Consider the following 27,342-nt stretch of genomic DNA (forward strand, 5'->3'; position numbering starts at 1 on the left):
CAATATGGATGCCTTTCATTTCTTTGTCTTGTCTGATTGCTCTGGCTAGAACCTCTAGTACCACGTTAAATAAGAGTGGAGAGAGTGGACAACCCTGTCTTATTCCTGATTTAAGGGGGAAAGCCTTCAGTTTAGTGCCATTTAAGATAATGTTAGCTGATGGTTTATCATATATGGCCTTTATCATGTTGAGATATTTTCCTTCTATACCCATTTTGTTGAGAGTCTTAAACATAAAATTGTGTTGTATTTTATCAAAAGCCTTTTCTGCGTCTATTGATAAGATCATGTGGTTTTTGTTCTTTGTTTTGTTGATATGGTGTATTACGTTAACCGTTTTAAGTATGTTGAACCATCCTTGAGATTCTGGGATGAATCCCACTTGATCATGATGTATTATTTTTTTAATATGTTGTTGTATTCGATTTGCTAGTATTTTGTTTAGTATTTTAGCATCTGTATTCACTAGAGATAGTGGTCTGTAGTTTTCTTTTTTTGTGCCGTCCTTGCCTGGTTTTGGTATGAGGGTTATGTTGGCCTCATAAAATGTGTTTGGAAGTATTGCTGCTTCTTCAATTTTTTGGAAGACTTTGAGTAGAATAGGAACCAAGTCTTCTTTGAATGTTTGATAAAATTCACTGGTATAGCCATCAGGGCCTGGACTTTTATTTTTGGGGAGGTTTTTAATGTTTTTTTCTATTTCTTCTCTACTAATAGGTCTGTTTAGGCTTTCTGCTGCTTCTTGACTCAGTCTAGGAAGGTTGTATTGTTCTAGGAATTTATCCTTTCTTCTAGGTTGTTGAATTTAGTGGCATAAAGTTTTTCATAGTATTCTACAATAATTCTTTGTATATCTACAGTGTCCGTGGTGATTTCTCCTCTTCATTTTGGATTTTGTTTATATAAGTTCTTTCTCTTTTTTCCTTGGTAAATCTTGCCAAGGGTTTGTCAATTTTGTTGATCTTTTCAAAGAACCAACTCCTTGTTCTATTAATTTTTTCCATCGTTTTTCTGTTCTCTATTTCATTTATTTCTGCTCTGATTTTTATTACCTTCTTTCTTCGGCTAGTTTCAGGTTGTCTTTTTCTTTTTCTAGTTCCTTAAGGTGTGAAATTAAGTGGTTCACTTGGGCTCTCTCTTGTTTGTCCATATATGCCTGAAGTGATATGAACTTCCCTCTTATCACTGCATTTGCTGCATCCCATAGATTCTGATATTTCATTAGTCTGTATATATCTTTTGATCTCTGCCCTTATTTCTTCTTTGACCCACTCATTTATTTTATTTTATTTATTTTTATTTATTTATTTTTCTTTCTGAAGCTGGAAACAGGGAGAGACAGTCAGACAGACTCCCGCATGCGCCGGACCAGGATCCACCCAACACGTCCACCAGGGGCGACGCTCTGCCCACCAGGGGGCGATGCTCTGCCCCTCCGGGGCATCGGTCTGCCACGACCAGAACCACTCTAGCGTCTGGGGCAGAGGCCAAGGAGCCATCCCCAGCACCCGGGCCATCTTTGCTCCAATGGAACCTCGGCTGCGGGAGGGGAAGAGAGAGACAGAGGAAGGAGGGGGTGGGGGGTGGAGAAGCAAATGGGCGCTTCTCCTATGTGCCCTGGCAGGAAATCGAACCCAGGTCCCCCGCACGCCAGGCTGACGCTCTACCACTGAGCCAACCGGCCATGGACCCATTCATTTTTTAAAAGTATGTTGTTTAGTTTCCACATTTTTGTGGGATTTTTTTCCTCTTTTTTTGCAGTTGAATTCTAGTTTCAAGGCTTTATGATCAGAAAATATGCTTGGTACAACTTCGATTTTTCTGAATTTGCTCATGTTGTTTTTGTGGCCCAACATATGGTCAATTCTTGAGAATTGATCCATGTACACTGGAGAAATACGTATATTCAATCACTTTGGGATGAAATGTCCTGTAAATGTCTATCATATCCAGGTGCTCTAGTGTTTTGTTTAAGGCCACTATATCTTTGTTGATTCTCTGTTTGGATGACCGATCTAGAGCCGTCAGCGGTGTATTGAGGTCTCCAAGTATGATTGTATTTTTGTCAGTTTTTGTTTTAAGGTCCATAAGTAGCTGTCTTATATATTTTGGTGCTCCTTGGTTTGGTGCATATATATTAAAAATTGTTATGTCTTCTTGATTCAGTGTTCCCTTAGCCATTATGAAATGGCCATTTTTGTCTCTGAGTACTTTTGCTGTCTGGTACTCAGCATTATCAGATATGAGTATTGCTACGCCTGCTCTTTTTTGGATGTTATTTGCTTGTAGTATTGTTTTCCAGCCTTTCACTTTGAATTTGTTTTTATCCTTGTTGCTTAGATGAGTTTCCTGTAGGCAGCATACAGTTGGATTTTCTTTTTTAATCCATTCTGCTACTCTGTGCCTTTTTATTGGTGAGTTTAATCCATTTACATTTAGTGTAATTATTGACACTTGTGAGTTCCCTATTGCCATTTTATAGATTGATTTCTGTTAGTTTTGTGTCTTGTTTGATCCTTCTCTTTCGTTTTTCTATCTTTTGTTTTTATTTGGTTGTATTCCATACATCTTTCCTCTGTTGCTATCTTTTTTATCTCATGTGCTTCTGTGGTGGTTTTTTCAATGGTGGTTACCTTTAAGTAATGAAAAGGGTTCCTATCCTCTTCATTGTAGCGCACTATTTTGTGAGTACTTTGCACTCCATCGTCCTTTGCTACTGTTAATCTCCATCCTCTCCCCCCCTTTCTTTTTGTTGTTGTCACAGTTTAAATTTGGTTTTATTGTGTTCTTCTTGGAGCTTTTACTTGTGGCTTTGTTTTTTTTTTTTTTTTTTTTTGGTTTTTTTTTGTTGTTGTTGTTCTTTGTGTCTGATTGGAGAACCCCCTTTAGTAATTCCGGGAGTGGGGGTTTTCTGATGATAAATTCCCTCATCTTTTCTGTATCTGTGAATGTTTTTATTTCTCCTTCATATTTGAAGGATAGCTTTGATGGGTATAGTATTCGTGGCTGAAAGTTCCTCTCTTTCAGGACTTTAAATATTGGGGTCCACTCTCTTCTAGCTTGTAGAGTTTCTGCTGAGAAATCTGATGATAATCTAATGGGCCTTCCTTTATATGTTGTATTCTTCTTTTCCCTGGCTGCCTACAGAATTTTTTCTTTGCCGTTGGTTTGTGCCAATTTCATTATGATGTGCCTTGGAGTAGGTTTGTTGGGGTTAAGAAAACTTGGAGTTCTGTTTGCTTCTTGAATTTGAGGCTTTAGTTCTTTCCACAGGCTTGGGAAGTTCTTGTCTATTATTTGTTTGAGTATGTTCTCCATTCCATTTTCTCTCTCTTCTCCCTCTGATATACCTATAATTCTTATGTTATTCTTTTTGATGGAGTCAGATAATTCAGGTAGGGCTATCTCATTTTTTTTTAATTTTTAAGTCTCTTCTTCTCTCTGTTGTGCCTCGAGTTGCTTGTCTTCTATTTCACTAATCTTCTCTTCTATCTGGCCTGTTCTATTAGCTAAGCTTGTTACCTCGTTTTTCAGCTCATGAATTGTGTTTTTCATGTCTGTTTGATTTGTTTTTATAATTTCAGTTTCCTTGGAAATATATTCTTTGTGTTCATTGAGTTGTTTTCTGAGCTCCCTAAATTGCTTTTCTGTGTTTTCTTGTATATCTGAGTATTTTTAGGATTTCTATCTTAAATTCTCTGTCATTTAGCTCCAAGGTTTCCAATATATTAAATTTTTTCTCCATAGATTTTTCCTCATCTAGCTGTGTTACCTCTTTTTCTTTTGTCTTCATGATATTTGATTTTCTCTTCTTTAATGGCATCTGAGGGTGGTTTTGTTGATAGTATTAATGAGATTTAATAAAGAATAAAATGTTTAAAAAAATAAATAAATAATCAAAGTTTTTTAAAAAAATTAATAATGAAATAAAAATAAAATATAAATTTTTAAAAAAAGAAATTATTCCCCCCCTCTTTTTTTTCCTCTCCTCTCCCCTCTTTCTTGAGAAAATCTTGCGGTGAACTGTGAATTATATTGTACTAAATAGAACAAACAATACCTGTAATGGAGGGCGTGAATTGGGGAAAAGTAATAAAGGGGCAAAAAAAAAAGAAAGAAAGAAAAAAAAAGGGGGTATGGACCCACAAAAAGCAAATAAGGAAAAAATTTGGGTCAAGAATAAAATGATTTGCTTTTAAGTGTTGGTTGACTAACAGTTATGATGAGAGGAATAAGAGGGAAACAGGAAAATGGGGGGACAAATGAAAAAATTACTATTGTATTTAGTGGAACAAGAACTAGATAAAATGGAGAGCCAGGGATGGGAGCACTGCTAGTGAGTTAAAAAGGTGAAGTAAAAACCCCCCAAAATGCCACAAACATATGTTTGAGTCCCAGATAAGATAATTTGTTCATTATAGAGGTTGGAATGAGAGGAGACGTAAAGGAGAAAAGAAGAAACTAATATAGAGGGAGAAAAGAAAGAGAGAGAGAGAAAAAAAAAAGAGGGAACCACTAAAAGAAGAAAAAAGAGGGGAGAGAGAGAGTGTTAAGGGTTTTTTTAGTGCAACCCTCATAGAGAGAAAGGAAGAGGAAAGAAAAGATAATGGAAAATGTAATACTTATGGGTAGTGTAGTTCAAGGAGAGGAGAGAGTAAGACCGGCAGAGAGTTAAACGACCAAATTGGAGGAGGAAAAAAAAATATCAAGAATGAAGATAAGAGAAACAAACGAACAAATATAATAAAATGGGATGTTATAAAGTCTGTGGATTATTCTTGATTTTGAGAGGTTATCTTCTTGCTTTTTCTTTTCTCTCCCTCTTCCTGGTCAGTGATTCTGTACCCTGTGTTCTGCCCCTTTGGCACGCTCAGGTAGAGGTTTGCAGTTAGTTGATAAGTCTCTATGGCGATGTCATGTATTGTGCTTTAGTCTCATTGGCAGTGGAGGCTCATTAGCATTTATAGGCTCCGCCAGTGAGAGAGTCCATGTTCCTGGAGCCTTTCTCCTAGTCTTTCCTTCCTCGATTAGTAGCCTGATAATCCAGCTATGGGGTTGCTGCTGCCTCTGCCTGGATAGTAAGAGGCTCAAAGAGCTGGCAACTCCCCACTCTATTCCCACTCAGCACAGGGCTCTGGGTAAGGCTCAGGTCAGGGCTGCTAGCATAATCATGCGGGGCTTCCGCCCACTCAAAGACCTCTGTCTCTGCCACCCTGTCCTACGGTAACATGGGCGGGCGCCCACTCCTGGGGCGCTTGGAGGAAGCTCTCACTCACTATCTGCGTGCACAGAGCAGGATATCAGGCCACAGTCTCACACTCTGAGTGAAACCCCCTCCCGCACGGAAAAGTTCCAGCATTGGAATTGGCTCTCGCTCCGTCCCCGTGCGCGGCTTTTTCAAGGCGCTAGGGCGGCCCAAGATTCCGCTTTTGGCCCACACATAGGCCCCTGATTCTGCCCCTTTGTGGGATGACATGGGCTCACACTGCCAGGGCACTCAAAGGAATCTCTCGCTCACTATCTGCATGCGCAGACCAGGATATCAGGCCGGCCGCCGCCTCACCCTCTGAGTGAATCCCCCGCCCGCACGGAACAGTTCCAGCATTGGAATTGGCTCTCGCTCCCTCCCCGTGCGCGGCTTTTTCAGGGTGCTGGGGCGGCCCGGAGATTCCGCTTTCGGCCCACACAAATGCCTCTGACTCTGCCACTCTGTGGGATAACACGGGCGCCCAGGGAGTGGACTTCTTAAACCCTCCATAAATATGTTTATATTTGTTATGAAGAGCTAAGAAGCATACACTATAACATTATTTTCTAAGTTTCATCTCTTGACACCCTCCCTTTTTGAAATATATCCATAAGTTTTACTCCAAAGTATATAGTTGAAGAAGTTCTGCCCTCCCTGAAATACTGAATGTGCCTGTGATGTAAATGTATCTGTTCAGGTATCTGTGGAAATCTGAGCAGCAATAACAGTGTTCACAAGACAAATGTATTCACTTCTTTGTTCTGCAAATACTTACTGAGTATATGTCATGTGAAGAGTAAGCACTATGCTAGACTTCATTTGGCAGTAAAAGTAAAATATAAAGATAACATTGTCAGGCTACCTGTATGTGTGAGTGTGTGAAATAGGGATAGAGATACAGAGGTAACACACTATCTCTGTATAATAAGGATAGAGAGAAGAGAAAGTGTGAGTGCTGCATTCATAGAAATGGGATAAAAACACAAGAATTTCACTTTCCATTGAGATCTTAGCTTTTCATACAGGTCCTCATGTTGGGAGTTTTTTGTTATCTAATTTATATATATCACTTTTTACTGTTTGCAGTGCTTACAAGATAAATGTTTATTCTCAGCTTTACATTATATATCAAGTACATTAGTATTTATCACAAGACATTCTAATAACACTTATCCTTGAATCTTGCTTATTTAATTTTTTTCTTCATAAAAACTCAGATTGTGTACTGTGTGTATAGCAACTCTTAGTTGCTAAGAATTACAAAATTTTAACATCTCCAGTGTCTGGCCACTTTTAAAAACGATAAGAGGCAATTTTTCTCACTAGCATGTATATATATTGTTTTCAGTTTTGGAAAAATTTCAAATTATTTATAGAAATAATAGAGGAGTGTTTTTTCCACATGAAAATAAAATGTTTCAGCTAAATTTTGCAGAAAAGCAAAACTCCTTTTGGGCCACCAGCCCCAAATTTTCATATTTGGCACATATAGTGAGCACCGAAACATTTGCTATGTGGTCACCATCATTATTTCCATTAAATAAAGAGGTTATGGGGATTCCTGTGTGAAGATCTGAGTTTTCTTTTTTTTTTTTTTCATTTTTCTGAAGCTGGAAACAGGGAGAGACAGTCAGACAGACTCTCGCATGCGCCCGACCGGGATCCACCCGGCACGCCCACCAGGGGCGACGCTCTGCCCACCAGGGGGCGATGCTCTGCCCATCCTGGGCGTCGCCATGTTGCGACCAGAGCCACTCTAGCGCCTGGGGCAGAGGCCACAGAGCCATCCCCAGCGCCCGGGCCATCTTTGCTCCAATGGAGCCTTGGCTGCGGGAGGGGAAGAGAGAGACAGAGAGGAAAGTGCAGCAGAGGGGTGGAGAAGCAAATGGGCGCTTCTCCTGTGTGCCCTGGCCGGGAATCGAACCCGGGTCCTCCGCACGCTAGGCCGACGCTCTACCGCTGAGCCAGCTGGCCAGGGCCGAGTTTTCTTAAAGTAGAAAGCATATGATATATGCTTGTAAATCTGTGTCCACTTGCCGCTTTTACACTAAGCTGCTTGAAGGTAAGACCCATCTGTTTTCATCATTATGTTGCCAGCAGTTCCTGGGAAAAGGAGTTAGTAGAGTACTGGAATCACATTTATGAGTTAGCGGAGTATTGGAACCACATCGATCTGAGCTCAAATTTCAGTTCCACTAGTTCCATGAGTGGTAGATCTGGGACAAGTTGCAAATCCTGGTGTCTCAGTTCCTCATCAGTCAAGTAGGGAGAATAGTAATACCTGCCTTTTAGGGTCTAGTGAAGATGAAGACTGCACAGTATTTTATAAGTGTCATTTCCAAGCCAATTTGCAGACTTTTTCTTCTGGCTTTGGGTTCATGGTGGTACTTTTATGGATGACCTTCTACTCCTTGGTCTCATCTCTAGGAATCTGGGTGTATTGAACGTCTCCATCTGACAACCACAACCAAACATCTGACATTTTAAAACTATTTTCATCTCTGCCTTTCCATCTATTCATTCCTAAATGGCATTTTTTTTCTTTCTATCTAAACAATAAAAATGAAGTGGGAGGAATTTTTTTAAATATTGTAACCAGTTATAGTTATTGTAAGCACTTATAGTTAGCTCATTGATTTTTCTTCTGCCTTTTTAAATACACACAATAAAGCTATAAAATGACCTCTGAGTATGGTATTAGCTATTCCACAGGTTTTGATATAAAGCATTTTAATTTTCTATTTAAATATTTTCTGACTTCCAAGTGTGACTTCATTTACCCTTGGACTATTTAGAGGTCTGCTTTATAATTTCCCAGTACATAATAATTTTCTGGTTGTCTTCTATGACTTATTTTGACCTTATTTGCACTATGATCATAGGCCTATTGTACTTTAATCCAAAATATTGCTGTTTTCTGGTACTAGCAAACATTGAGTATTGGTGTGTGTGCACACAAATATGTATAACAACATTCTTACCCTTTACAGTGAAAACAGGTGATATTTGAGGGGATCAAATTTTTCCTCTGAAACACTTTTCCTAATAGGTAATCTTTCACGAAAACTGTTCAGTGGGCTTCCACTGTAGGCTTGCCTAATAGTGACAGGTTATCATTTTCTAAGATTTTTTGCTAAGAATGGAGAATTTAGGTTAGAAATGAAGTTGCACAGTAATATACATGAAACAAAAATTTGTTGCAGAAGTTAAATTGTGTCAAGATCTCTTACAAAGATGAACTTTGATATTTAGAATATCTAAAGCATTTTTGTTCTTCAGCTTCCAGCCGATCTTACGAAGATGCACATCACAGACAACCCTCATCCACAGGTGACTCACGTGTCTTCTAGTCATTCCGGTTGTAGCATCGCTAGTGACTCTGGAAGCAGCAGTTTATCTGATATCTACCAGGTAATACCGTAGGGGTTTATGTGTTGTATATATATGGCTTTTTTTATTCTCCAGGTATCCTGTGCTTGTCCCTTAGGCAGTCACATGACTTTTAAGTAGGGTTTGAAATTCAGGCATAAGGTTTTGGGAAAACATGCTGTATTTACTGTTTCAAGTATTCAGTCCTTAGTAAAAAGGTGATCTGTCTTTTGAGGGTGATTAAATATGGTCCAACAATGTATGGGCACAGTATTCTTTTTATTTTCTTCAGGTGAACCCATGTAGTGCTTGCTATGGTAAAAACTAGTTATTGAAACAACTGAACTTAAACTTTTAAAATGCTGATATTTGTTATGACTATATGTCTGTCTTCTATAAGTCAAGTCATGAAGAAAATAAGAGTTGCTTTTGTAATGTAAAGGTTCTATTAAATTTTCTAGTAGCCACATTAAAAAAATAAAAAGAAATAGGTAGGTAAAATTCATTTTAATATATTTTATTTAGTAGATTATATTTAAATATTATCATTTCAACATGTAATCAGTATTTTAAAATTATGAGTCGGTTACTTTATTTTTTATAGTCTTTAATAGCGAGCTTATTATAAATTTAACAGCAACATCTCAGTACAGACTAGCCACATTTCAAGTGCCCAATAGCCACATGTGGTTAGTAGCTATCAATTAGTACTGATCAAATTAAATAGAATCATTGTTGTCTGAGGGAAACATTTTAGACTGTGCTTTGACTGAGTTACCCAGATTCAGATGTTTTAGGAAAATCAGTATTCCTCTGTTAAGAGAAGTTTGTAGGCAGATGCAGGTTGGAAAAAGCCTCTGTATTTGGTTTCTGTATGGGTTTTCTCCACAAAAGTCATTGCTATGGCCATCAACATATTCATTTTTGGCATTTTATAATAGAGCGAGGAATTCTCCCTCATCACCATTTTATAGTAGACAGAACAGGAAAAAATTTAAAAGTAAATTAAAAATATGCAGTGGCTCTGGGGCCACTTACTGTGTGTGTGTGTGTGTGTGTGTGTGTGTGTGTGTGTGTGTTTTAACTGTTGGGTCCCATGCATTCTACCCCTCACCAGAAGTATCTCATGGGAGAAATAACAGTTGTTGCACACCTAAAAGTCAAAGTAGAGTCATGTCTCCTCTGGACTTTTTTTTTTCTTAGAGAAGAACCCCAAGGAAGATTGATCCTGGATTAATGAAGTTCAGGGATGTGGCTCTAGATTTGTCCAGGATAAGTGGGACTGTCTGGACCTTACTTGAAGAGACTTGACAACAGAGATACGGTGTTGAGAGACTGTAGATAACCTAGTCTCATTATATGTCCATTTCTAAACTAGATGTGATCACCTTTTTGGAGCAAGGAATAGAGCCCTAGGTGATTGTGAGAAAAGGGATAAGAGAATGGCCCACAGATTTAGATTCAGGGTCACTTGGAAAGGCCAATACTTTACTATGAACTAGAAAATGGGCTGAACACATAGTGGGGTTCTGTAAGTTTGGCAGGATCCTAGAGGAGATTCTAAAGCATTATTACACTTATATTAGCATTTATAGGATGTTTACCAACTGGTTCGCCCACCTGAGGCTAAGGCTGGAATATACCCCCTGGTGTGGTTGGAGGTCTTTTGCTACAGGACCATGGCCTTGTAAGTACTGGCCTGCTCCAGCCTTCCATGTTTTCCTTCCTCAGTAACACTCTCAACACCTTACTCTAGCTTTTAAGAGTTTCATTTTAAGATTGGATAAAGTGTGGACCGGTATCCTTGCCAGTTGTCCTACATCACAAAGGAGTGTCTCCATTACACAGTGAAGAAGACGCATTTCCATGCCCCAGAAACCTGGAAGTTACCATTGGCTTTCCTCCCTTTGTCATCACAGCACCAAATCATATCATTTATGCATTCTATATCATTGATCATGTTTGTTATTTGGTGTTGACTGAGATGTAATTTACATATAATAAAATTCATCCTCTTACAATAGCCTACATGTAGACATAGAACATTTCCATCACCTCAGAAAGTACGTTATATCCTTTTATGGACAGTCACTTATCCTGACCCCCAGCCCCTGGCTACCACCAATCTGTTTTCTGCCTTTCCAGTTTGCATTTTCCGGGAGGTCGAATAAGTAAGATCATATAAATTGGTCATTTGGTTCCCCTTCCTCACATGGGGCACCACTTGTAACAGGGACAAAAACTACTCGGAGACCAGATAAAATGCACGGAGAAGGCCTGACCTGTGGTGGCGCAGTGGATAAAGCGTCGACCTGGAATGCTGAGGTCGCCGGTTTGAAACCTGCACTTGTCTGGTCATGGCACATATGGGAGTTGATGCTTCCTGCTCCTCCCTCCTTCTCATCTCTCTCTCTCTCTCTCCTCTCTGAAGTGAATCAATAAAAAAAAAAAAACAAAAAAAATGCACGGAGAAGCCAAGGGGAGGCAACAGTCCTGGTCAGCAGATTGAAGCTCCGTCCCCAACCTTACTCTCACATATTTATTATCAAGTACAAAATAGTTCAAGGAAGCAGAAGGAAGAAGTTTTCAGGGGGTGAAGTAAAGGACAAGAATCCAAACATCCTTTTGTTGCTAAATCTTATCCTACTGTTTTGCCTTTTCCAGCATACATTGTTTCCAGTATGAGGTCAGAGATACCCTGGACTCTAGTCCATGTAGGGCTTTTGTCCTAAGACCCCTGTCTGTCTTTGATTGTTATCCTAACTCTGCATGTTTTCACAGCATATTCCCACATTAAATGATGACAGTGAAAGTTATAAAGTCATCACTAATATAGAAGTTAGCTTTAATAATTTAGGGAGAGTAGACATATGAAAGGAACAAAAATAATGAAATTCTAGAACCAAAATAGGAATTCAGAAATTTTAAGAAAATTATAAAACTGAAGTCAAATATGCAAAAATGTAAGATAACAGTCTTAAGAGTAGCCAATTAGGTACAAAATTTAAAACTGGGCTCTAGGTAAGTTTAGGACAATAGCCAAAGGATAGAAATATGTAGTATAGAGATGAAAACAAGCAAACCTACAAAGATAAAAATGGAAAGTAAATAAAATCTTTAAATAAAAATATTTATGTGCATGCATACTTATATATATATTTGGTGTTCGTATCTATGGGATGCCAATCTGAATTCAAGAGGACCAAATGGTAACTGTTTTTCTAATGGTGGTAGGTTTGTGGGTACATCTTATTATGTTCTTTAAGCTTTTGCGATGTTTTTTTCATTGAACTTTATTTTTTTCTCTTTTTAATAGATTTTAAAAGAGGATATAAATAGGGTGTGCAGTTAAAAATAAAAGTTGAGGCCCTGGCCAGTTGGCTCAGCGGTAGAGTGTCAGCCTGGTGTGTGGAAGTCCTGAGTTCGATTCCCAGCCAGGGCACACAGAAGTGCCCGTCTGCTTCTCCACCCCTCCCCCTTACCTCTCTCTCTTATCTCTCCCTTCCCCTCCCACAGCCAAGGCTCCATTGGGGCAAAGTTGGCTCGGGCACTGAGAATTGCTCCATGGCCTCTGCCTCAGGTGCTAGAATGGCTCCAATTGCAATGGAGCAGTGGCCCAAATGGGCAGAGCATTGACCCCTGGTGGGCATGCTGGCGGATCCCGGTTGGGCACTTGCAGGAGGCTCTCTGCCTCCCTGCTTCTCACTTCAGAAAAATACAATATGTAATATATAATTGTGGGAAAAGAGTAAAGGAATAATTAGAGGGTAAAAAGACAAAGAGCAAAAATAATAAATTGATATATTCCCCAGGAATTTCATCAATAATATTGTAATAACTATGTATTGTATGTTACCAGGTGGGTACTAGACTTACTGGGGTGATCACTTCTTCACTTCTTTTTTTTTTTTTTTTTTTCCATTTTTCTGAAGCTGGAAACAGGGAGAGACAGTCAGACAGACTCCCGCATGCGCCCAACCGGGATCCACCCGGCACGCCCACCAGGGGCGATGCTCTGCCCACCAGGGGGCGATGCTCTGCCCATCCTGGGCGTCGCCATGTTGCGACCAGAGCCACTCTAGCGCCTGAGGCAGAGGCCACAGAGCCATCCCCAGCGCCCGGGCCATCTTTGCTCCAATGGAGCCCTGGCTGCGGGAGGGGAAGAGAGAGACAGAGAGGAAAGCGCGGCAGAGGGGTGGAGAAGCAAATGGGCGCTTCTCCTGTATGCCCTGGCCGGGAATCAAACCCGGGTCCTCCGCACGCTAGGCCGACGCTCTACCGCTGAGCCAACCGGCCAGGGCCTCTTCACTTCTTATGTTACGTAAATGTCTAATCACTGTCTTGTACACCTGAAACTAATATACTATGTCAGGTGTAAAGAAAAATTAAAAAAAAAATACATGCCCTACCTCAAATGCAAAATATCTCTACAATTTTAAAAAATGGATAAGAAAATAACACCAAGCAGTTTGTATGTATGCAGTCAGATCCTCAGGACTAAAGGGGAGAAGAGAGAAGGTTTACATATCAGTACTGTACTCTTAGTCTTCCCCATAACCTCAGTCCTCCTTTGCAGTACCTATTAAAGCTGTGAATACATCCGTTAGCTACAGGTTGTTGGCCAGCAACAGTTGAAGTATTTTGTCTTATAATCTGAACTTTTCAGTATTTGGAAGATTTTAAAAGTGCACATCTAACTCGTTCATGGTTTATAACAGTAGAAGCAAAAGTAATGCAAGTATTTTTAATTTGGAGAGTTGGGGTGAAGAGAGAAGAGAGTCATTGTAGCAGTAATTCTTAACAGGAAAATTGTTTACATCATTTTATGTGACCAAACGTGTAGCTGTGCCCCTATGTATTTCCTTCTTAAGAGTTTTTATATCTTCTGATTTAAAAGGAAAAGCCTTTTGTTCTCAAAGAAACCTCAAAATAAAGCAGTTGTCACAATCTGGGGTAAATGCAAGTAATACTTTGAGCGTGAATATGTTATTGATAAGATTAGCTTAAAATTTAGCTAGAGCCCTGGCCGGTTGGCTCAGTGGTAGAGCGTCGGCCTGGCGTCCAGAAGTCCCGCGTTCGATTCCCGGCCAGGGCACACAGAGAAGCACCCATCTGCTTCTCCACCCCTCCCCCTCTCCTTCCTCTCTGTCTCTCTCTTCCCCTCCCTCAGCGAGGCTCCATTGGAGCAAAAGATGTCCCGGGCGCTGGGGATGGCTCCTTGGCCTCTGCCCCAGGTGCTAGAGTGGCTCTGGTCGCAACAGAGCTACGCCCTGGAGCAGCAGAGCATCGCCCCCTGGTGGGCAGAGCCTCACCCCCTGGTGGGCGTGCCGGGTGGATCCTGGTCTGGCGCATGCAGGAGTCTGACTGTCTCTCCCTGTTTCCAGCATCAGAAAAATACAAAAAAAAAAAAAATTTAGCTAGAAGTATTTATTTAGATGTTAGAATGTTCTTGGGTATGGTATTTTATGTATTTGTGTGTTAGTGTGTGTGTGTGTGTGTGTGTGTGTGTGTGTGTGACAGAGACAGAGAGAGGGACAGATAGACAGGAAGGGAGAGAGATGAGAAGCATCAATTCTTCATTGTGGCACCTTAGTTGTTCATTGATTGTTTTATCATATGTGCCTTGACCAGGTGGCTACAGCAGACCAAGTGACCTTGGGCTCAAGCTGGTGAGCCTTGCTCAAGCCAGATGAGCCTGCGCTCTAGCTGGCGACCTCAGGGTTTCAAACCTGGGTCCTCCATGTCCCAGTCCAATGCTCTATCCACTGTGCCACTGCCTGGTCAGGCTGTATTCTTAAAGAATACACAAGAAATAGGAGTGCTTCCTTCTAGGTTCTTTTTTCTATTTATTTCAGTCTTTTTCCAGGAGCTGTGACATTGTAAAATGTTGATTCTTGAGCAAAAGCAGTTGTTTTTCTTCATTAACTTACAGTCATGGGCCACAACATTTTGGGCAACAATGGACCACACATACAATGTGGTCCCATAAGATTTTAATAGATTATAAGCAAAAACTTTTTGATGTTAAAAGAAAATGCTAGACCCAGCTAAGATGCTGAATTTAGTGCTAGCTCTGGTTAGTTTAAATCAGTGAGGAGTCTCAGCATGCTCTCCACCTGCCTCTGCCTGTCCAGAGTTGGCAGGGAGCAAGGAGAGAGGGCTGGGAGGAGGGCAGCCCTGGAGCCCACCGGCACTTGTGCATGTGGGTACACGACTGAATGCACACACAAATTTACTTTGCTTCCCTTCATTTCTTTTTATCTTTCCTCCCAGTTGAATTCCTCCCTTAGTCCCCCTCCCCCCGTCTCTCTTTCCTTCCCCATCTCTTCTGTTATTTCTCCTCTAAAGTTTTAGCTCCTGCATCTCTTTCCATTCCTGCTGTCCCTTTCTCTCCCCTTTCTTGTTCTCCTCCATCCTTCCTCCTAATGACTGCTCTCCCTCCAATGGTGCTTCCTCTCAATATCTCCACCCCGTATATGTGCACATGAACACATACTTTCTTTTATACTGTATTTTTACTGTACATTTTCTATTTTTAGATTTGTTTAGATTCACAAATATATAGCATCATCTTACAGTTGGCTACAGTATTCAGTGCCATAACATGCTGTACAGACTTGAAACCTAGGAGCCCCATGTAGACCCCATATGTAGTAGGCTACCCTGTAGGTCTCTAACTGTACTCTGACCACATGAAGACAGAATCACCTCATTTTTCTCAGACTGTATCCTTGTCTTTTAGTAACACAACTGTACTTTTGAACAACCTGATCCACACATTTACCTTGTCTTTTAGTAACACAACTGTACTTTTGAACAACCTGATCCACACATTTAGCACTCCCCTGTATTTTTTTAGCTTCTGTTTAGGACATAAACATGTTCCTAAAAATCCCAAAACGTCATTTACTGCCTCGCAGTATGATGCCTCAATTCAGAGCACTACTCAGTCTCTCCAGAGCTCTGATGCCACATTTCCAACAGGATGTTCTGTTGACACCTCATCTAGCTTTGCCTACCACATGTTTTCTTCTACTTGTCTTTAGTATTTCTGTTAAGAATATCATCTGTGTCCTAGTCAAAATCTGTTATCTTTGATATCTTTTAAACTTTCACCTGAAATAAATGGCTAGAAACAGTTATGACTTTACTGTTTAAAAAGCTTCAGTGCTTCATTGTTACCTAATTCATACTCTTCATTTCAGATTTATATTCAAGTTCCAAGCCTTTCCCTTCCAACCATAATCTGCAAATTCGGTTTTATATTTCACCAGTCATCACTTGCATGTTGTAAATTCTGGTCCATGACTAATGCATAATGGCTGCTTCCTGACCATGTTTGCCTGTCCCCTGTTCAATGTTTTGATAATGCTGCTCTGCCAGCAGCTCCATCTAGGTGACATTTTTATATTGTCACGTATCTTGGAACTACTGCAGTTTTCTGTGCATCATGCCTCTTTCCATTCTGTTGGTTAGTACAGTTATGTGTACACTTGCCTTTTAATCATCATAGTAAATTTGTGGTGGGCAGAGGTTTTTTTCTTACTTGTATCTCCCATGCTGAGTTAAGCACAGTTTTGGCATTTAGAAAGTAATTTAGAAACTTTTTTAGTTGAATTACATTTGTAGGTAGAAACCAGTATTGTTTCCAAGGCTCACTGCTAACTAACGCTTGATTACCTGGGGTGGCGGAGACTTGACTTTGGTTGCCTACTGGTTATAGAGATGATGGAATGAGCCAGGCTGGACAGCACCATTGTGAAGGATTAATTTCACATGATTCTTTCCCTGCCGAGAAAGACGAAAAAGAAACGTTAAGAACCAAGTGGTCGATGGTAAAGGTTGCATGAAATACTGAAAATGGGGAATGCAGAAGATAGAAGCACTTAAAACCTAAGGTTCTGGCTTAATACTTGCTCTAAATTTGAAAACATGATTTTTGTAACTTTGTACCTTTTTATTCCAACCTGTAGTTCCCTTTATTATAGCTTCATGTTTATCTGGATACAAACAGGAAAAGGAAATCGTCTGGTGGTTTATTTGGGGAAGGCCAGCTCATCAGAAAAGCACCTCAGACTGTCTCACCAAATTGTATACTTACTCATATACATAGAGACACACTCATACTGTGGGAAAGAAAAAACACAGATTTAATATTTGTCTTATTAGATCTTTTTAGTATACTTTTTTTTTTGGACTTAATTCATTTAGTGTAATGTTCTTGGTGGTCTACTATATTCCAAGTGCCAGGTTAAAGTACATAGTTCAAAGTGCAGGGCTCTGATCTTTTGTGTATCCTATCTTAATGAAAACCGTGTATCTTTAAGCCACCTTTTTTGTAACAACTTTGGATATTATCATACAAATCCTTGAATTTTCTTTTTGGCTTTTTTTCTTTTTTTTTTTTTTTTTCTTTTTTTGCTTTGGCTTTTTTCCTTTCTTTGTTTCATCTCTGTCATTCCTGGGCCTCTTTATACTGATAGATTTTTCTCCTGGTCATGGATCACTTTTTCCTGCTTCTTTATCACCTGTCTAGTAAGTTTTTAATGTATGCCGGACATTATGGATACTGTTGTCTTCTTTAAATTTTTTATTATTATTTATTCAATTTACAGAGGAGGGAGAGAGAGAGGGGAGCAGCAGAAGGCATCAACTCTCCCACACGTGCCTTGATCAGGCAAGCCCAGGTCTACACTTTATCCACTGTACCACCACTGGTCAGGCTATGGATACAGTTTTAAAATTCTCATCTAGTTATTGGAGAATTAAACTTTTTTCCCAGAAACTGCATCCAGTCCTGGTGATCATCTTACCCTACCTCTGCTTAAACACCTGCTTGCCTTTGTTTAGTCAGGGAATTAGACCTTGGGCTCTTTCTACATAGCTCACTCTATTTACTTATTTTTAAGTTACCAAATCCTCTTTTAATTTCCTAGCATGTGTTTGGCCACTGTTTATTTTTTTATTCTAATTCTTATTTTGGTGCCATATTTCTCTTGTATGCTCTTAACATATTAATTTTTTCATCTTTTTTCTTTAAATCCTACTTTGAAAAAATACAAATAAAAGACAATTATAAGGATCGGTTAAATTCTTTCCTTTCCACATGGCCTTAAAAATTCCTTGAAACACTTAGTAGCCTTCTCTCAACCTCTATCTATGATTTACATTCTCTCTGAAGAGCTGTTTTCTTAGATATCTTCACTTGTCACGCAGATGGTGATAAGCCTCCCTTACTGTTCACATAACTGAATTGCATCTTGCCTTTTTTGTGTGTGAACCTTCATCTTTTTATCAGACTTATAATCTAAAAGATGAGTATGAGACGTGGTTGAAATAGTCTCTGGGTCAGGATAAAAACCTGAAACTGAGATGAGGACAGGGTGGTTTAAGAACCCAGATTTGTAGGTAGATCGTCTGTTAAGTGGTCCAGTGAAAAAGCTATTCTGGGAATGAGCTCTGTATTCTGAAAAATTAAATGAACTTGTGTAGAAAAAACTGCTTTAGTGTTTTTTTAATACTAGTTTCCTGGATTAAAATCAGTATGTGTAAATGAATTAGGTTTTTAGGAAAGCTGTTTTAGCATGCACACATGTTTAAATTAAAACTGTCCTTGAAAAGGGATTGTAATCGGTTAGCAAGTTTCTGGTTCTGAAGATATATTTATTATTCAAAAATATGCGCCACTAAAACCTTAAAGTTCCACAGCCAGAAATGAACTGAGGAGAACACACTAGTCATGAGGTAGGGTTGTTCCTATATTATCCTTAACAGTTTGTCTAATCTTATAGATCATGTTGTGTATTTAATCTGGCTTAAACTAGTTGTTTCTTAAAGCTGTGTAAAAATCCAAAGGAACTATAAAACAGGATCTTAGAAAACAAATTAGGATTCTTAGCTGCAGGTATCATTCTTAACTGGAAGTAACAACAGCCAGAAGGGATACTTAGTGACCCACGGAGAATGCACAGGCAGTTGTGGCTTCAGGGACCCTAGGTGCTGACAGGTGTGTCTGCCACTGTTAGTCCTTTGGCTCCCTGTGGCTTTACTTGCTCTTTCTCCCTCTCTCCTGTGATGCTTTGTGTCACAAGTGCTCTTTGTGTTAGACCCTCTTATCTCTGACCTGATTTATCTATTTCTACTGTTTTGTTGCTCTGTGTCTGTCTGTCTCTGCCTTTCTAAGTCTGCCCCCTCTTGTTCAGTGTACTTCCAATTCCTCTGCCTCTTTCTCTGTTCCATTTTCTCCCACCACAGAAAGGCTTTCGCATGTGGCTGTAGGCTACTGGGCATCACGTTATTCCAGTTCATGAACCAGAGGAAAAAGGACACTCTGCCCTCCAGCTCCAATTATAAAAGTCTAGACGAGATCTTTCTATCTTAGCTTATATAGCCAGTAACAGGGCACTGTTCCCCACTGTTATCTCTGGGTTAAGTTGAAGGAGATCTATTCCCTAAAAGAAAAAAGATCCTCTTCTGGGCAGATAAAACAGTAAATGTTCGATATAGGAGATGAAATTTAAGTATTTGAAGATTATGGTAACTCATATTTTCTGTAATTGCTTCAATGTTCATGTTTTTTTTTTATTAATAGTTATCAAGTGAATGTAAATTTAGAAATACTGACAACTAATGCACTTCAGGACAGTATTTTTCCTGAAAGATACCTTCATTACTTTCTATGAATATTTAATTCATATTCTAAAATCTGCTTTTTTCTTTATAAGTATCTAAGAGTAATGTTTCCAGAGTTGAGATTATAAATATGTTTAAAGATCAGTTTGATTAATCTCTGCTCTTCCTGACACAATATTAGATTCAAATAAGGTATTGGTAAGTCAAGAGTATTTGTGCAGTCCCTCACGGTAGGCCTTTTGTAGTACATTTCAGTACTGCTCTCTTTATATTTATGTTCTTAATTTATGTGACTACTTGCCCTACTAGACACTAAGCCTCTGGTGAAAAATGGTATTTTATTTACAAAACCCAGTGTAGCCTGAGTACTCTTAAAATGGTTGTTGGTAAACTGTCTTTGTCTTTCCTGCACTTCATGTTTTAGGAAATATACTTTTAAGAATAAGAAATACAAGTGCTTCCTGACCAGATGGTGGCATAGTAGATAGAGTATTGGACTGGGGTGCAGAGAACCCAGGTTCAAAACCCCAAGGTCACTGACCTGAATGCAGGCTCACCGGCTTGAGCGCAGGATCATAGACATTACACCATGGTCACTGGCTTGAGCCCAATGGTTGCTGGCATGAAGCCTAAGGTTGCTGGTTTGAGCAAGGGATCACTTGCTCTGTTGTAGGCCCCCTGGTCAAAGCACATATGAGAAAGCAATCAGTGAACAACTAAGGTGCCGCGATGAAGAATTGATGCTTCTCCTATCTGTCACTATCTGTCCCTCTTTCTATCTTTCTGTCACACACACAAAAAATACAGGCCCTGGCCGGTTGGCTCAGCAGTAGAGCTTCGGCCTGGCATGCGGGGGACCCGGGTTCGATTCCCGGCCAGGGCACATGGGAGAAGCGCCCATTTGCTTCTCCACCCCCCCCCTTCCTATCTGTCTCTCTCTTCCCCTCCCGCAGCCAAGGCTCCATTGGAGCAAAGATGGCCCGGGCGCTGGGGATGGCTCCTTGGCCTCTGCCCCAGGCGAGGGCAGAGTGGCTCTGGTCGCTTGCAGCGGAGCCACGCCCCGGAGAGGCAGAGCATCGCCCCTGGTGGGCGTGCCAGGTGGATCCCGGTTGGGCGCATGCGGGAGTCTGTCTCACTGTCTCTCCCCGTTTCCAGCTTCGGAAAAATACAAAGAAAAAAAAATACAAATGTTTGTTGGAAAACAAGTATTAAAACATTTAGTGATGTTCGAGTCTCCTAACCATTTTATATTTACCAGGTCACATCTGTCACCTAGCTGTCACACTGTGGAATGATGAGACTGTATTTTAGGCAATATCATTTTGTTTTTGATTCAACATACAGTATTGCCTAATTCTTTATACTATTTGGTATTGAGGATAGTTTTTATTAATACTGTGACATAATTTTTATAAGATGAAATGATAAGTGATCAAGATTTCTTTCTGTAGGCTACAGAAAGTGAGGTAGGAGATGTAGATTTAACACGTCTTCCAGAAGGACCTGTTGATTCTGAAGATGAAGAAGAGGAAGATGAAGAGATTGATCGAACAGATCCGCTGCAGGGACGAGATCTTGTTCGAGAATGTCTTGAAAAAGAACCTGCAGACAAAACTGATGATGACATTGGTAAAAAAAAAAATGCTCCTGTTCATAATAAGAATTTTGTGGTTTAATTTAGATATAGTTACCTGTCGCTGTATAACAGATTAGTCAAAACTTAGTGACTTAAAACAATACACATTAATATCTTCATACTCTTTGGGTCAGAAATTCAGGAGCAGCCTCACCAAGTGGTTTTGACTTAGTGTCATGGGGTTATAATCAGAATGTTGGCAATCATCTGAGGCTTAGCTGAGCTGAGCTAGAGGACCTGTTTCCAGTGTCACTACTTACAGGGCTGTTGGCACAAGACTTCACGTCCTTACCATGTAGGCCTCTCCAGGGGCTGCTTAAATGTCCTCACGACATGGCAGTCAGCATCTCCCACAGCAAGTAGTCCAAGGGAGAGTAAGGCAGATGCCACAATGGTTTTCAAGATCTGGCTTCAAGAGTGACTTATCATTACTTCTTCGAAGTTCTGTTTGTCAGACTTCATATATCGATAATATGAGAGGAGAATGCATGAGGACATAACTCTCTAGAGCAGGAGTCGGGAACCTGTGGCTCTTTTGATGGCTGCATCTGGCTCACAGACACATCTTTAATGAAAAAAATAATAACGTTAAAAATATGAAACATTCTCATGTATTACAATCCATTCATTTCCTACCGCTCATGTTCATGGTTATGGGTTTCTGGAGCCAATCACAGCTGTCCTCCAGGACAACACCAAATTTTTATTGGATAATGCATAAAGTACCTGGGTTGTTGTATGGCTCTCACAGAATTACATTTTAAAATATGTGGCGTTCATGGCTCTCTCAGCCAAAATAGTTCCCGACCCCTGCTCTAGAGGGAGGGCTCATTTAGGGCCATCTTTGAGGCTGGCTGCCCCAATTGGAGAGTTTGTTTACAGGGTCTAGCAGGGGATTGCAGCTACTTGTACACCCCTGACCAAAGAACAGTCTTCCTCTATCGGGGAAGGTCGTCCTCTTCGACTGAGTGCACAGCTTTGCTCATGGATCTGTGAGGGAGGAAGGGGACTCCTGCCTAGCAAGCCAGATAACTGAATTAACCCAAGTGATCAGTAAGGTGACATCACAGCCAGGTCACCCTCACTCACATCCTGGCTGCCAGTTTTGATTATGTTAAAGTGATTTACCTCTTCATGTCCATAAGACATTTAAAACACTACATCAGTGTCCAGTGTCTATGAATTAGCTTTTTTCAAAAAAAGATTATTACCAAAAACCATATTTTTACTTCTCTAGCTTGAAAAAATATGCATGCATATAATTTTTGGTTAAAACTTTATTTTCCGGCCCTAGCTGGTAGGCTCAGCGGTAGAGCGTCAGCCTGGCGTGCGGGGGACCCGGGTTCGATTCCCGGCCAGGGCACATAGAAGAAGCTCCCATTTGCTTCTCCACCCCCCCCTTCTTCCTCTCTGTCCTCTCTCTTCCCCTCCCACAGCCAAGGCTCCATTGGAGCAAAGATGGCCCGGGCGCTGGGGATGGCTCCTTGGCCTCTGCCCCAGGCGCTAGAGTGGCTCTGGTCTCGGCAGAGTGACGCCCCGGAGGGGCAGAGCATCGCCCCCTGGTGGGCAGAGCATCGCCCCTGGTGGGCGTGCCAGGTGTCCCGGTCCGGCGCATGCGGGAGAGTCTGTCTGACTGTCTCCCCGTTTCCAGCTTCAGAAAAATACAAAAAACCAAAACAAAAAAAAAAACAACTTTATTTTTCTTTATGTAATTTCTTAAACAAGTAATTACTATACTTTAAGGCAGTGGTTCTCAACCTGTGGGTCACGACTCCGGCGGGGGTCAAACGACCAAAACACAGGGGTCACCTAAAGCCATCGGAAATACATATTTTATTTAAAAATGTATAATAAATATGTATTTTTCCAATGGCTTTAAGTGACCCCTGTGTTTTGGTCGTTCGACCCTCGCCCGAGAACCGCTGCTTTAGGGGGTTGAATAATACTGAAGATGCTATCTTTAGTATTATCTTAAAGATAGAGATTACAGTCATATATTGTTGTGACTCAAGATTTTATCCTAGATTTCCCTGTAAATAGTCATATTACAGTTGTTCAATAAGAAGATGCTGGTACTAATAATCATAATCTATGTGAGTAAAATTCAATACATTTGAACATTCCTTGACATACAGTTAAGTAACCTTCAGTTTAAACTCATGTTGCGAACATTATCTAGACAAAAACAAAGTGCATTTTTGATGATACAGAATTATATATACACTGTGTTATTTTCCCAAAGCTTTTAAAAATTGAAATACTACTAACTCCCAATTATCTGTGGGTAGATAGCACCTTATAGTTATTTCTGTTTCAGCCCTTACCTGACTGCTTATATGTCTTTCTCTCTTTTTATCTTTATTACTCATGTATTTATACCATGGAATGGCCAAAGGCAGGCACTTACACACATATTGGTTAAATTAAAGAGAGGGACCTTGTTCCTTTGACAAATACTAAAGTAGAATTCACATTTGTTATTTCTAACTTAATTATTGACATTTATTAATAACATTTTTCTTAAAAATTTTAGCCCAATAAGAACTAGACAAAATGCTTTTTCACAAATCTATTACATCAAAGGACATCACTAACCACCATGGAGTGGAATCTTGGGCTAAGAAAATTAGATAAACTCTCCAGACTCTATGAATCTGCACTTTCCAGGTTCTGCCTGAAGGTTGTGGGTTCTGCTGTCTTCATGGGAGTCTAAAAACATTTGTTAACCAAATAACTGGTTTTTTAGCCAACAGTTATCTTGTGCCTTGGTTTCTCTACTTTAGCAGCATAAATTTATAAATTGATTGGGATGTTAGACATTAAAGTCTAGATTTTATTGTATCTTAAAAATATAGTCCTCGACCGTCTCTGTATTACAATTTCTGTTTTTTCATAGAACAATTATTGGAGTTCATGCATCAGCTTCCAGCTTTTGCAAACATGACCATGAGTGTAAGGAGAGAACTCTGCTCAGTGATGATTTTTGAGGTGGTGGAGCAGGCTGGAGCTATTATTCTTGAAGATGGACAAGAGGTAGGTTAGCAATAAATGTTATATATTATGTAGTGTGGGAGGTAATTTTTATAAACATAAACTTGTGGAAATCCTGACTTAAAACTTATACATTTTTTTTTAATGAATGCAGAGTTTGAGGTAATTATAATTTCTTGAGATAAGTTTTTACTTTTAATTTTTGCTTTATGTACTTGTCTCAATTTTGATTTCCTAGCAGTGGACCTTGCACAGAATAAATGTTTAATAGATAATAGTTATTGAACCACATTTGTTTTTACTTCTCAAATTAGGTTGTAAGACTTTAGTAAAATAGTTTTTAATTATTCTATTTGTATATTTATGTCATTATTGTTTAAAATATTTATCAGATATTTACCCAACTCTCCTATCTCTTTTGTATATTATATATATATATTTTTAAAAATATTATTATTATTAAGTGAGTAGTGGAGAGGCAGAGACAGACTCCCACATGCACCCCTACCAGGATCCACCTTGCAAGCCCCCTACCAGGTGAAGCTCTGCCTATTTGAGGCTTCTACTCCATTGCTCAGCGATGGAGCTATTTTAGTGCCTGAGGTAAGGCCATAGAGGCGTTCTCAGTGCCCAGGGCAAACTTTGCTCAAACCATTTGAGCCATGGCTGCAAGCAGAAAAGAGAGAGAGAGATAAGGAAAGAGGGGGAAGGGTGGAGAAGCAGATAGTTGCTTCTCCTTTGTGCTCTGATCAGGAATCGAACCCAGGACTTCCACATGCCGGGCAAACGCCCTACCGCTGAACCAACCAGCCGGGGGGCCCTTTTTTTTTTTTTTTTTTTTTTGTATTTTTCTGAAGCTAGAAACAGGGAGAGACAGTCGGACAGACTCCTACATGCACCTGGCCGGGATCCACCCGGCACGCCCACCAGGGGGCGATACTCTGCCCCTCCAGGGCGTCGCTCTGCCGCGACCAGAGCCACTCTAGCACCTGGGGCAGAGGCCAAGGAGCCATCCCCAGCACCCGGGCCATCTTTGCTCCAGTGGAGCCTCGGCTGCGGGAGGGGAAGAGAGAGACAGAGAGGAAGGAGAGGGGGAGGGGTGGAGAAGCAGATGGGCGCTTCTCCTGTGTGCCCTTGCCGGGAATCGAACCCAGGACTTCTGCACGCCAGGCCGATGCTCTACCACTGAGCCAACCGGCCAGGGGCTATTTTTTTTTTTTTTTAAAGAAAAGAATAAGGGAAATTCATTGCTATTTGTGCCTCCTGGTGGACTCCTGTCAGTTGAGGCATTTATGTAGCGGTTCTGCATTCAGAAATGCTTGATGGCAATTTGTGGATAAGTGGAGGAAGACTGCAGAGAAATTGAAAGGTATAATTGCTGTTAGGAAGTACTGCCCTATATTTTTTATCAAATTGATAAAAAATAGTGCTGAGGTGTCAGTCAGTGAATATTATATACTGCCAGTAGTATTTCTAGAAAGTCATTTAAAAATTTTTAACCTGGGACTCAAAAGTATTAACAGTTTCTAACCTATTATTCTCCTTATAAATGTCTTTCCTTGAGACATAATATAAAACTCAAAAACTTACACCAGAAAATGATCATCACAACATTTTTTAGTTTTTTTTTTTTTTTTTTTGCATTTTTCTGAAGCTGGAAACAGGGAGAGACAGTCAGACAGACTCCCGCATGCGCCCGACCGGGATCCACCCGGCACGCCCACCATGGGGGGGCGCGGCGCTCTGCCCACCAGGGGGCGATGCTCTGCCCATCCTGGGCGTCGCCATGTTGTGACCAGAGCCACTCTAGCGCCTGAGGCAGAGGCCACAGAGCCATCCCCAGCGCCCGGGCCATCTTTGCTCCAATGGAGCCTTGGCTGCGGGAGGGGAAGAGAGAGACAGAGAGGAAAGCGCGGCAGAGGGGTAGAGAAGCAAATGGGCGCTTCTCCTATGTGCCCTGGCCAGGAATCGAACCCCGGTCCTCCGCACACTAGGCCGACGCTCTACCGCTGAGCCAGCTGGCCAGGGCAGCATCGCAACATTTTTTAAATATAAAACTGAGATTTATGGACCTAGATAAAAGTGAAGTGGTTATCAGGGGGAGGGGTTGGGGAGAAGGGAGTAGAGAGGGACAAATATACAGTGACAGAAAATGATTTGATTTTGGATGATGGGTACACAACATAATAGTTCAAATGCTATAGAAATGTTTGCCTGAAACCTGTGTACTCTTCTGATCAATGTCACCCCTTTGAATGTAATTTTCTAAATAAAAAATTTTTAAAGTTGGATATGACCACAGTATAATCCAATTATAAGCAATGGTTAACTAAAATATACATCCATGGGATATAATACTGTGAAGGTATTCAAGTCATTTTAAAGTTTGATGGAAATTCTTTGAGGGCAGGGGTTTCTTTTCTAGGTTTGTTTACATACTTTCTCCCCATGTTATAGAATACATTTGGTACGCAGGATTGTGCTTTAAAAAATAAAGTTTGATGAACACATGAATATAGTATTAATTTTTTTAAAGGCATAGTAGTCTAAATATTTCAACAATATAAAATGAGCATAGGAGAAAAATAAACTAAATTTTAACAACTGTAAACAGTGGAATTTTGAAGGACTTTTTTTTACAAATTTTTGTATTCTCCTATTTTTCCACAGTTTTATCAGCAAAAATTTGTTGTGTGCATACTTCGTGCCAGGTACTAATGTTAGACACAGAGAGTATATTGTAGTGGAAAAATCAAGCACAGTTCCTGTCCTCAATTTATATTGTCCACATGAATATATTTTATATTTTAAATATGAAATATTAAAAAGCACACTTTGAAAAAATATCTTATTGCCAGTGCTTCTCCTTCAGAACTGGTAATTCAGATTTCCCTTAAATAATATTGTTTAGAGTTTAGGCTGATAAGAGAGATACTAAATGAGAATAAGTGGTAATTCATTGATACAAAGTAGACCTTGAGATCTCCTTCCAGCATTAAATGCCATTAAATGAAGGCAGTTTTCTTAACAGGAAAATCTTTGAATACTAGTTTATTAGATATGTCCTAAAATCTGGGCTTTTAGTAGTCTTTCTGAATTAATCACTAGCTACCTTTTTTTTTCCTTTTGGGTTCTTGCTATATGCCAGGCACCATTCTAAGCACTTAATAAGTATAAATTCATTTAATATACTTAAAAGTTCTATGGTAAGGACTGTTATGCCCATTTTAGCAGTATAAAAACTAAGACATAGAGAGGCTAAATAACTTGCCCAAAGTCACTCATTTAGTCAGTGATAGTGTCTAGATTCAGATTCCAAGAGCCTGTAGTCTTAACCATAATATTATTTGTTAAGTAGTGAAACTCCCCAAATTCATTTGGTGACTAAAAGAAAAAAGTAAAATAGGCATCAGGTGTTACTGACAGTATTTAGTAATATATCAAATCTTCCCTTTTAAAAATTATA

General features: G+C 40.0%; 1 protein-coding gene across 8 annotated transcripts in view; it reads left to right on the top strand.

Annotated features, from left to right (window-relative positions):
* RAPGEF6 (Rap guanine nucleotide exchange factor 6) overlaps positions 1-27,342 on the top strand; it is a 225,462-nt gene that overhangs the window by 97,869 nt on the left and 100,251 nt on the right. For all 8 annotated transcript variants that reach the window (XM_066278439.1, XM_066278445.1, XM_066278443.1 and 5 more), the window contains 3 exons: positions 8,528-8,659; positions 20,701-20,878; positions 23,782-23,918. In XM_066278439.1, coding sequence (XP_066134536.1) covers positions 8,528-8,659; positions 20,701-20,878; positions 23,782-23,918 — 447 coding nt within the window. The remainder of the gene's footprint in view (positions 1-8,527; positions 8,660-20,700; positions 20,879-23,781; positions 23,919-27,342) is intronic.

Source organism: Saccopteryx bilineata, chromosome 4 (genome assembly GCF_036850765.1).
Source record: "Saccopteryx bilineata isolate mSacBil1 chromosome 4, mSacBil1_pri_phased_curated, whole genome shotgun sequence".
In the NCBI taxonomy this organism is placed as follows: Eukaryota; Metazoa; Chordata; class Mammalia; order Chiroptera; family Emballonuridae; genus Saccopteryx; species Saccopteryx bilineata.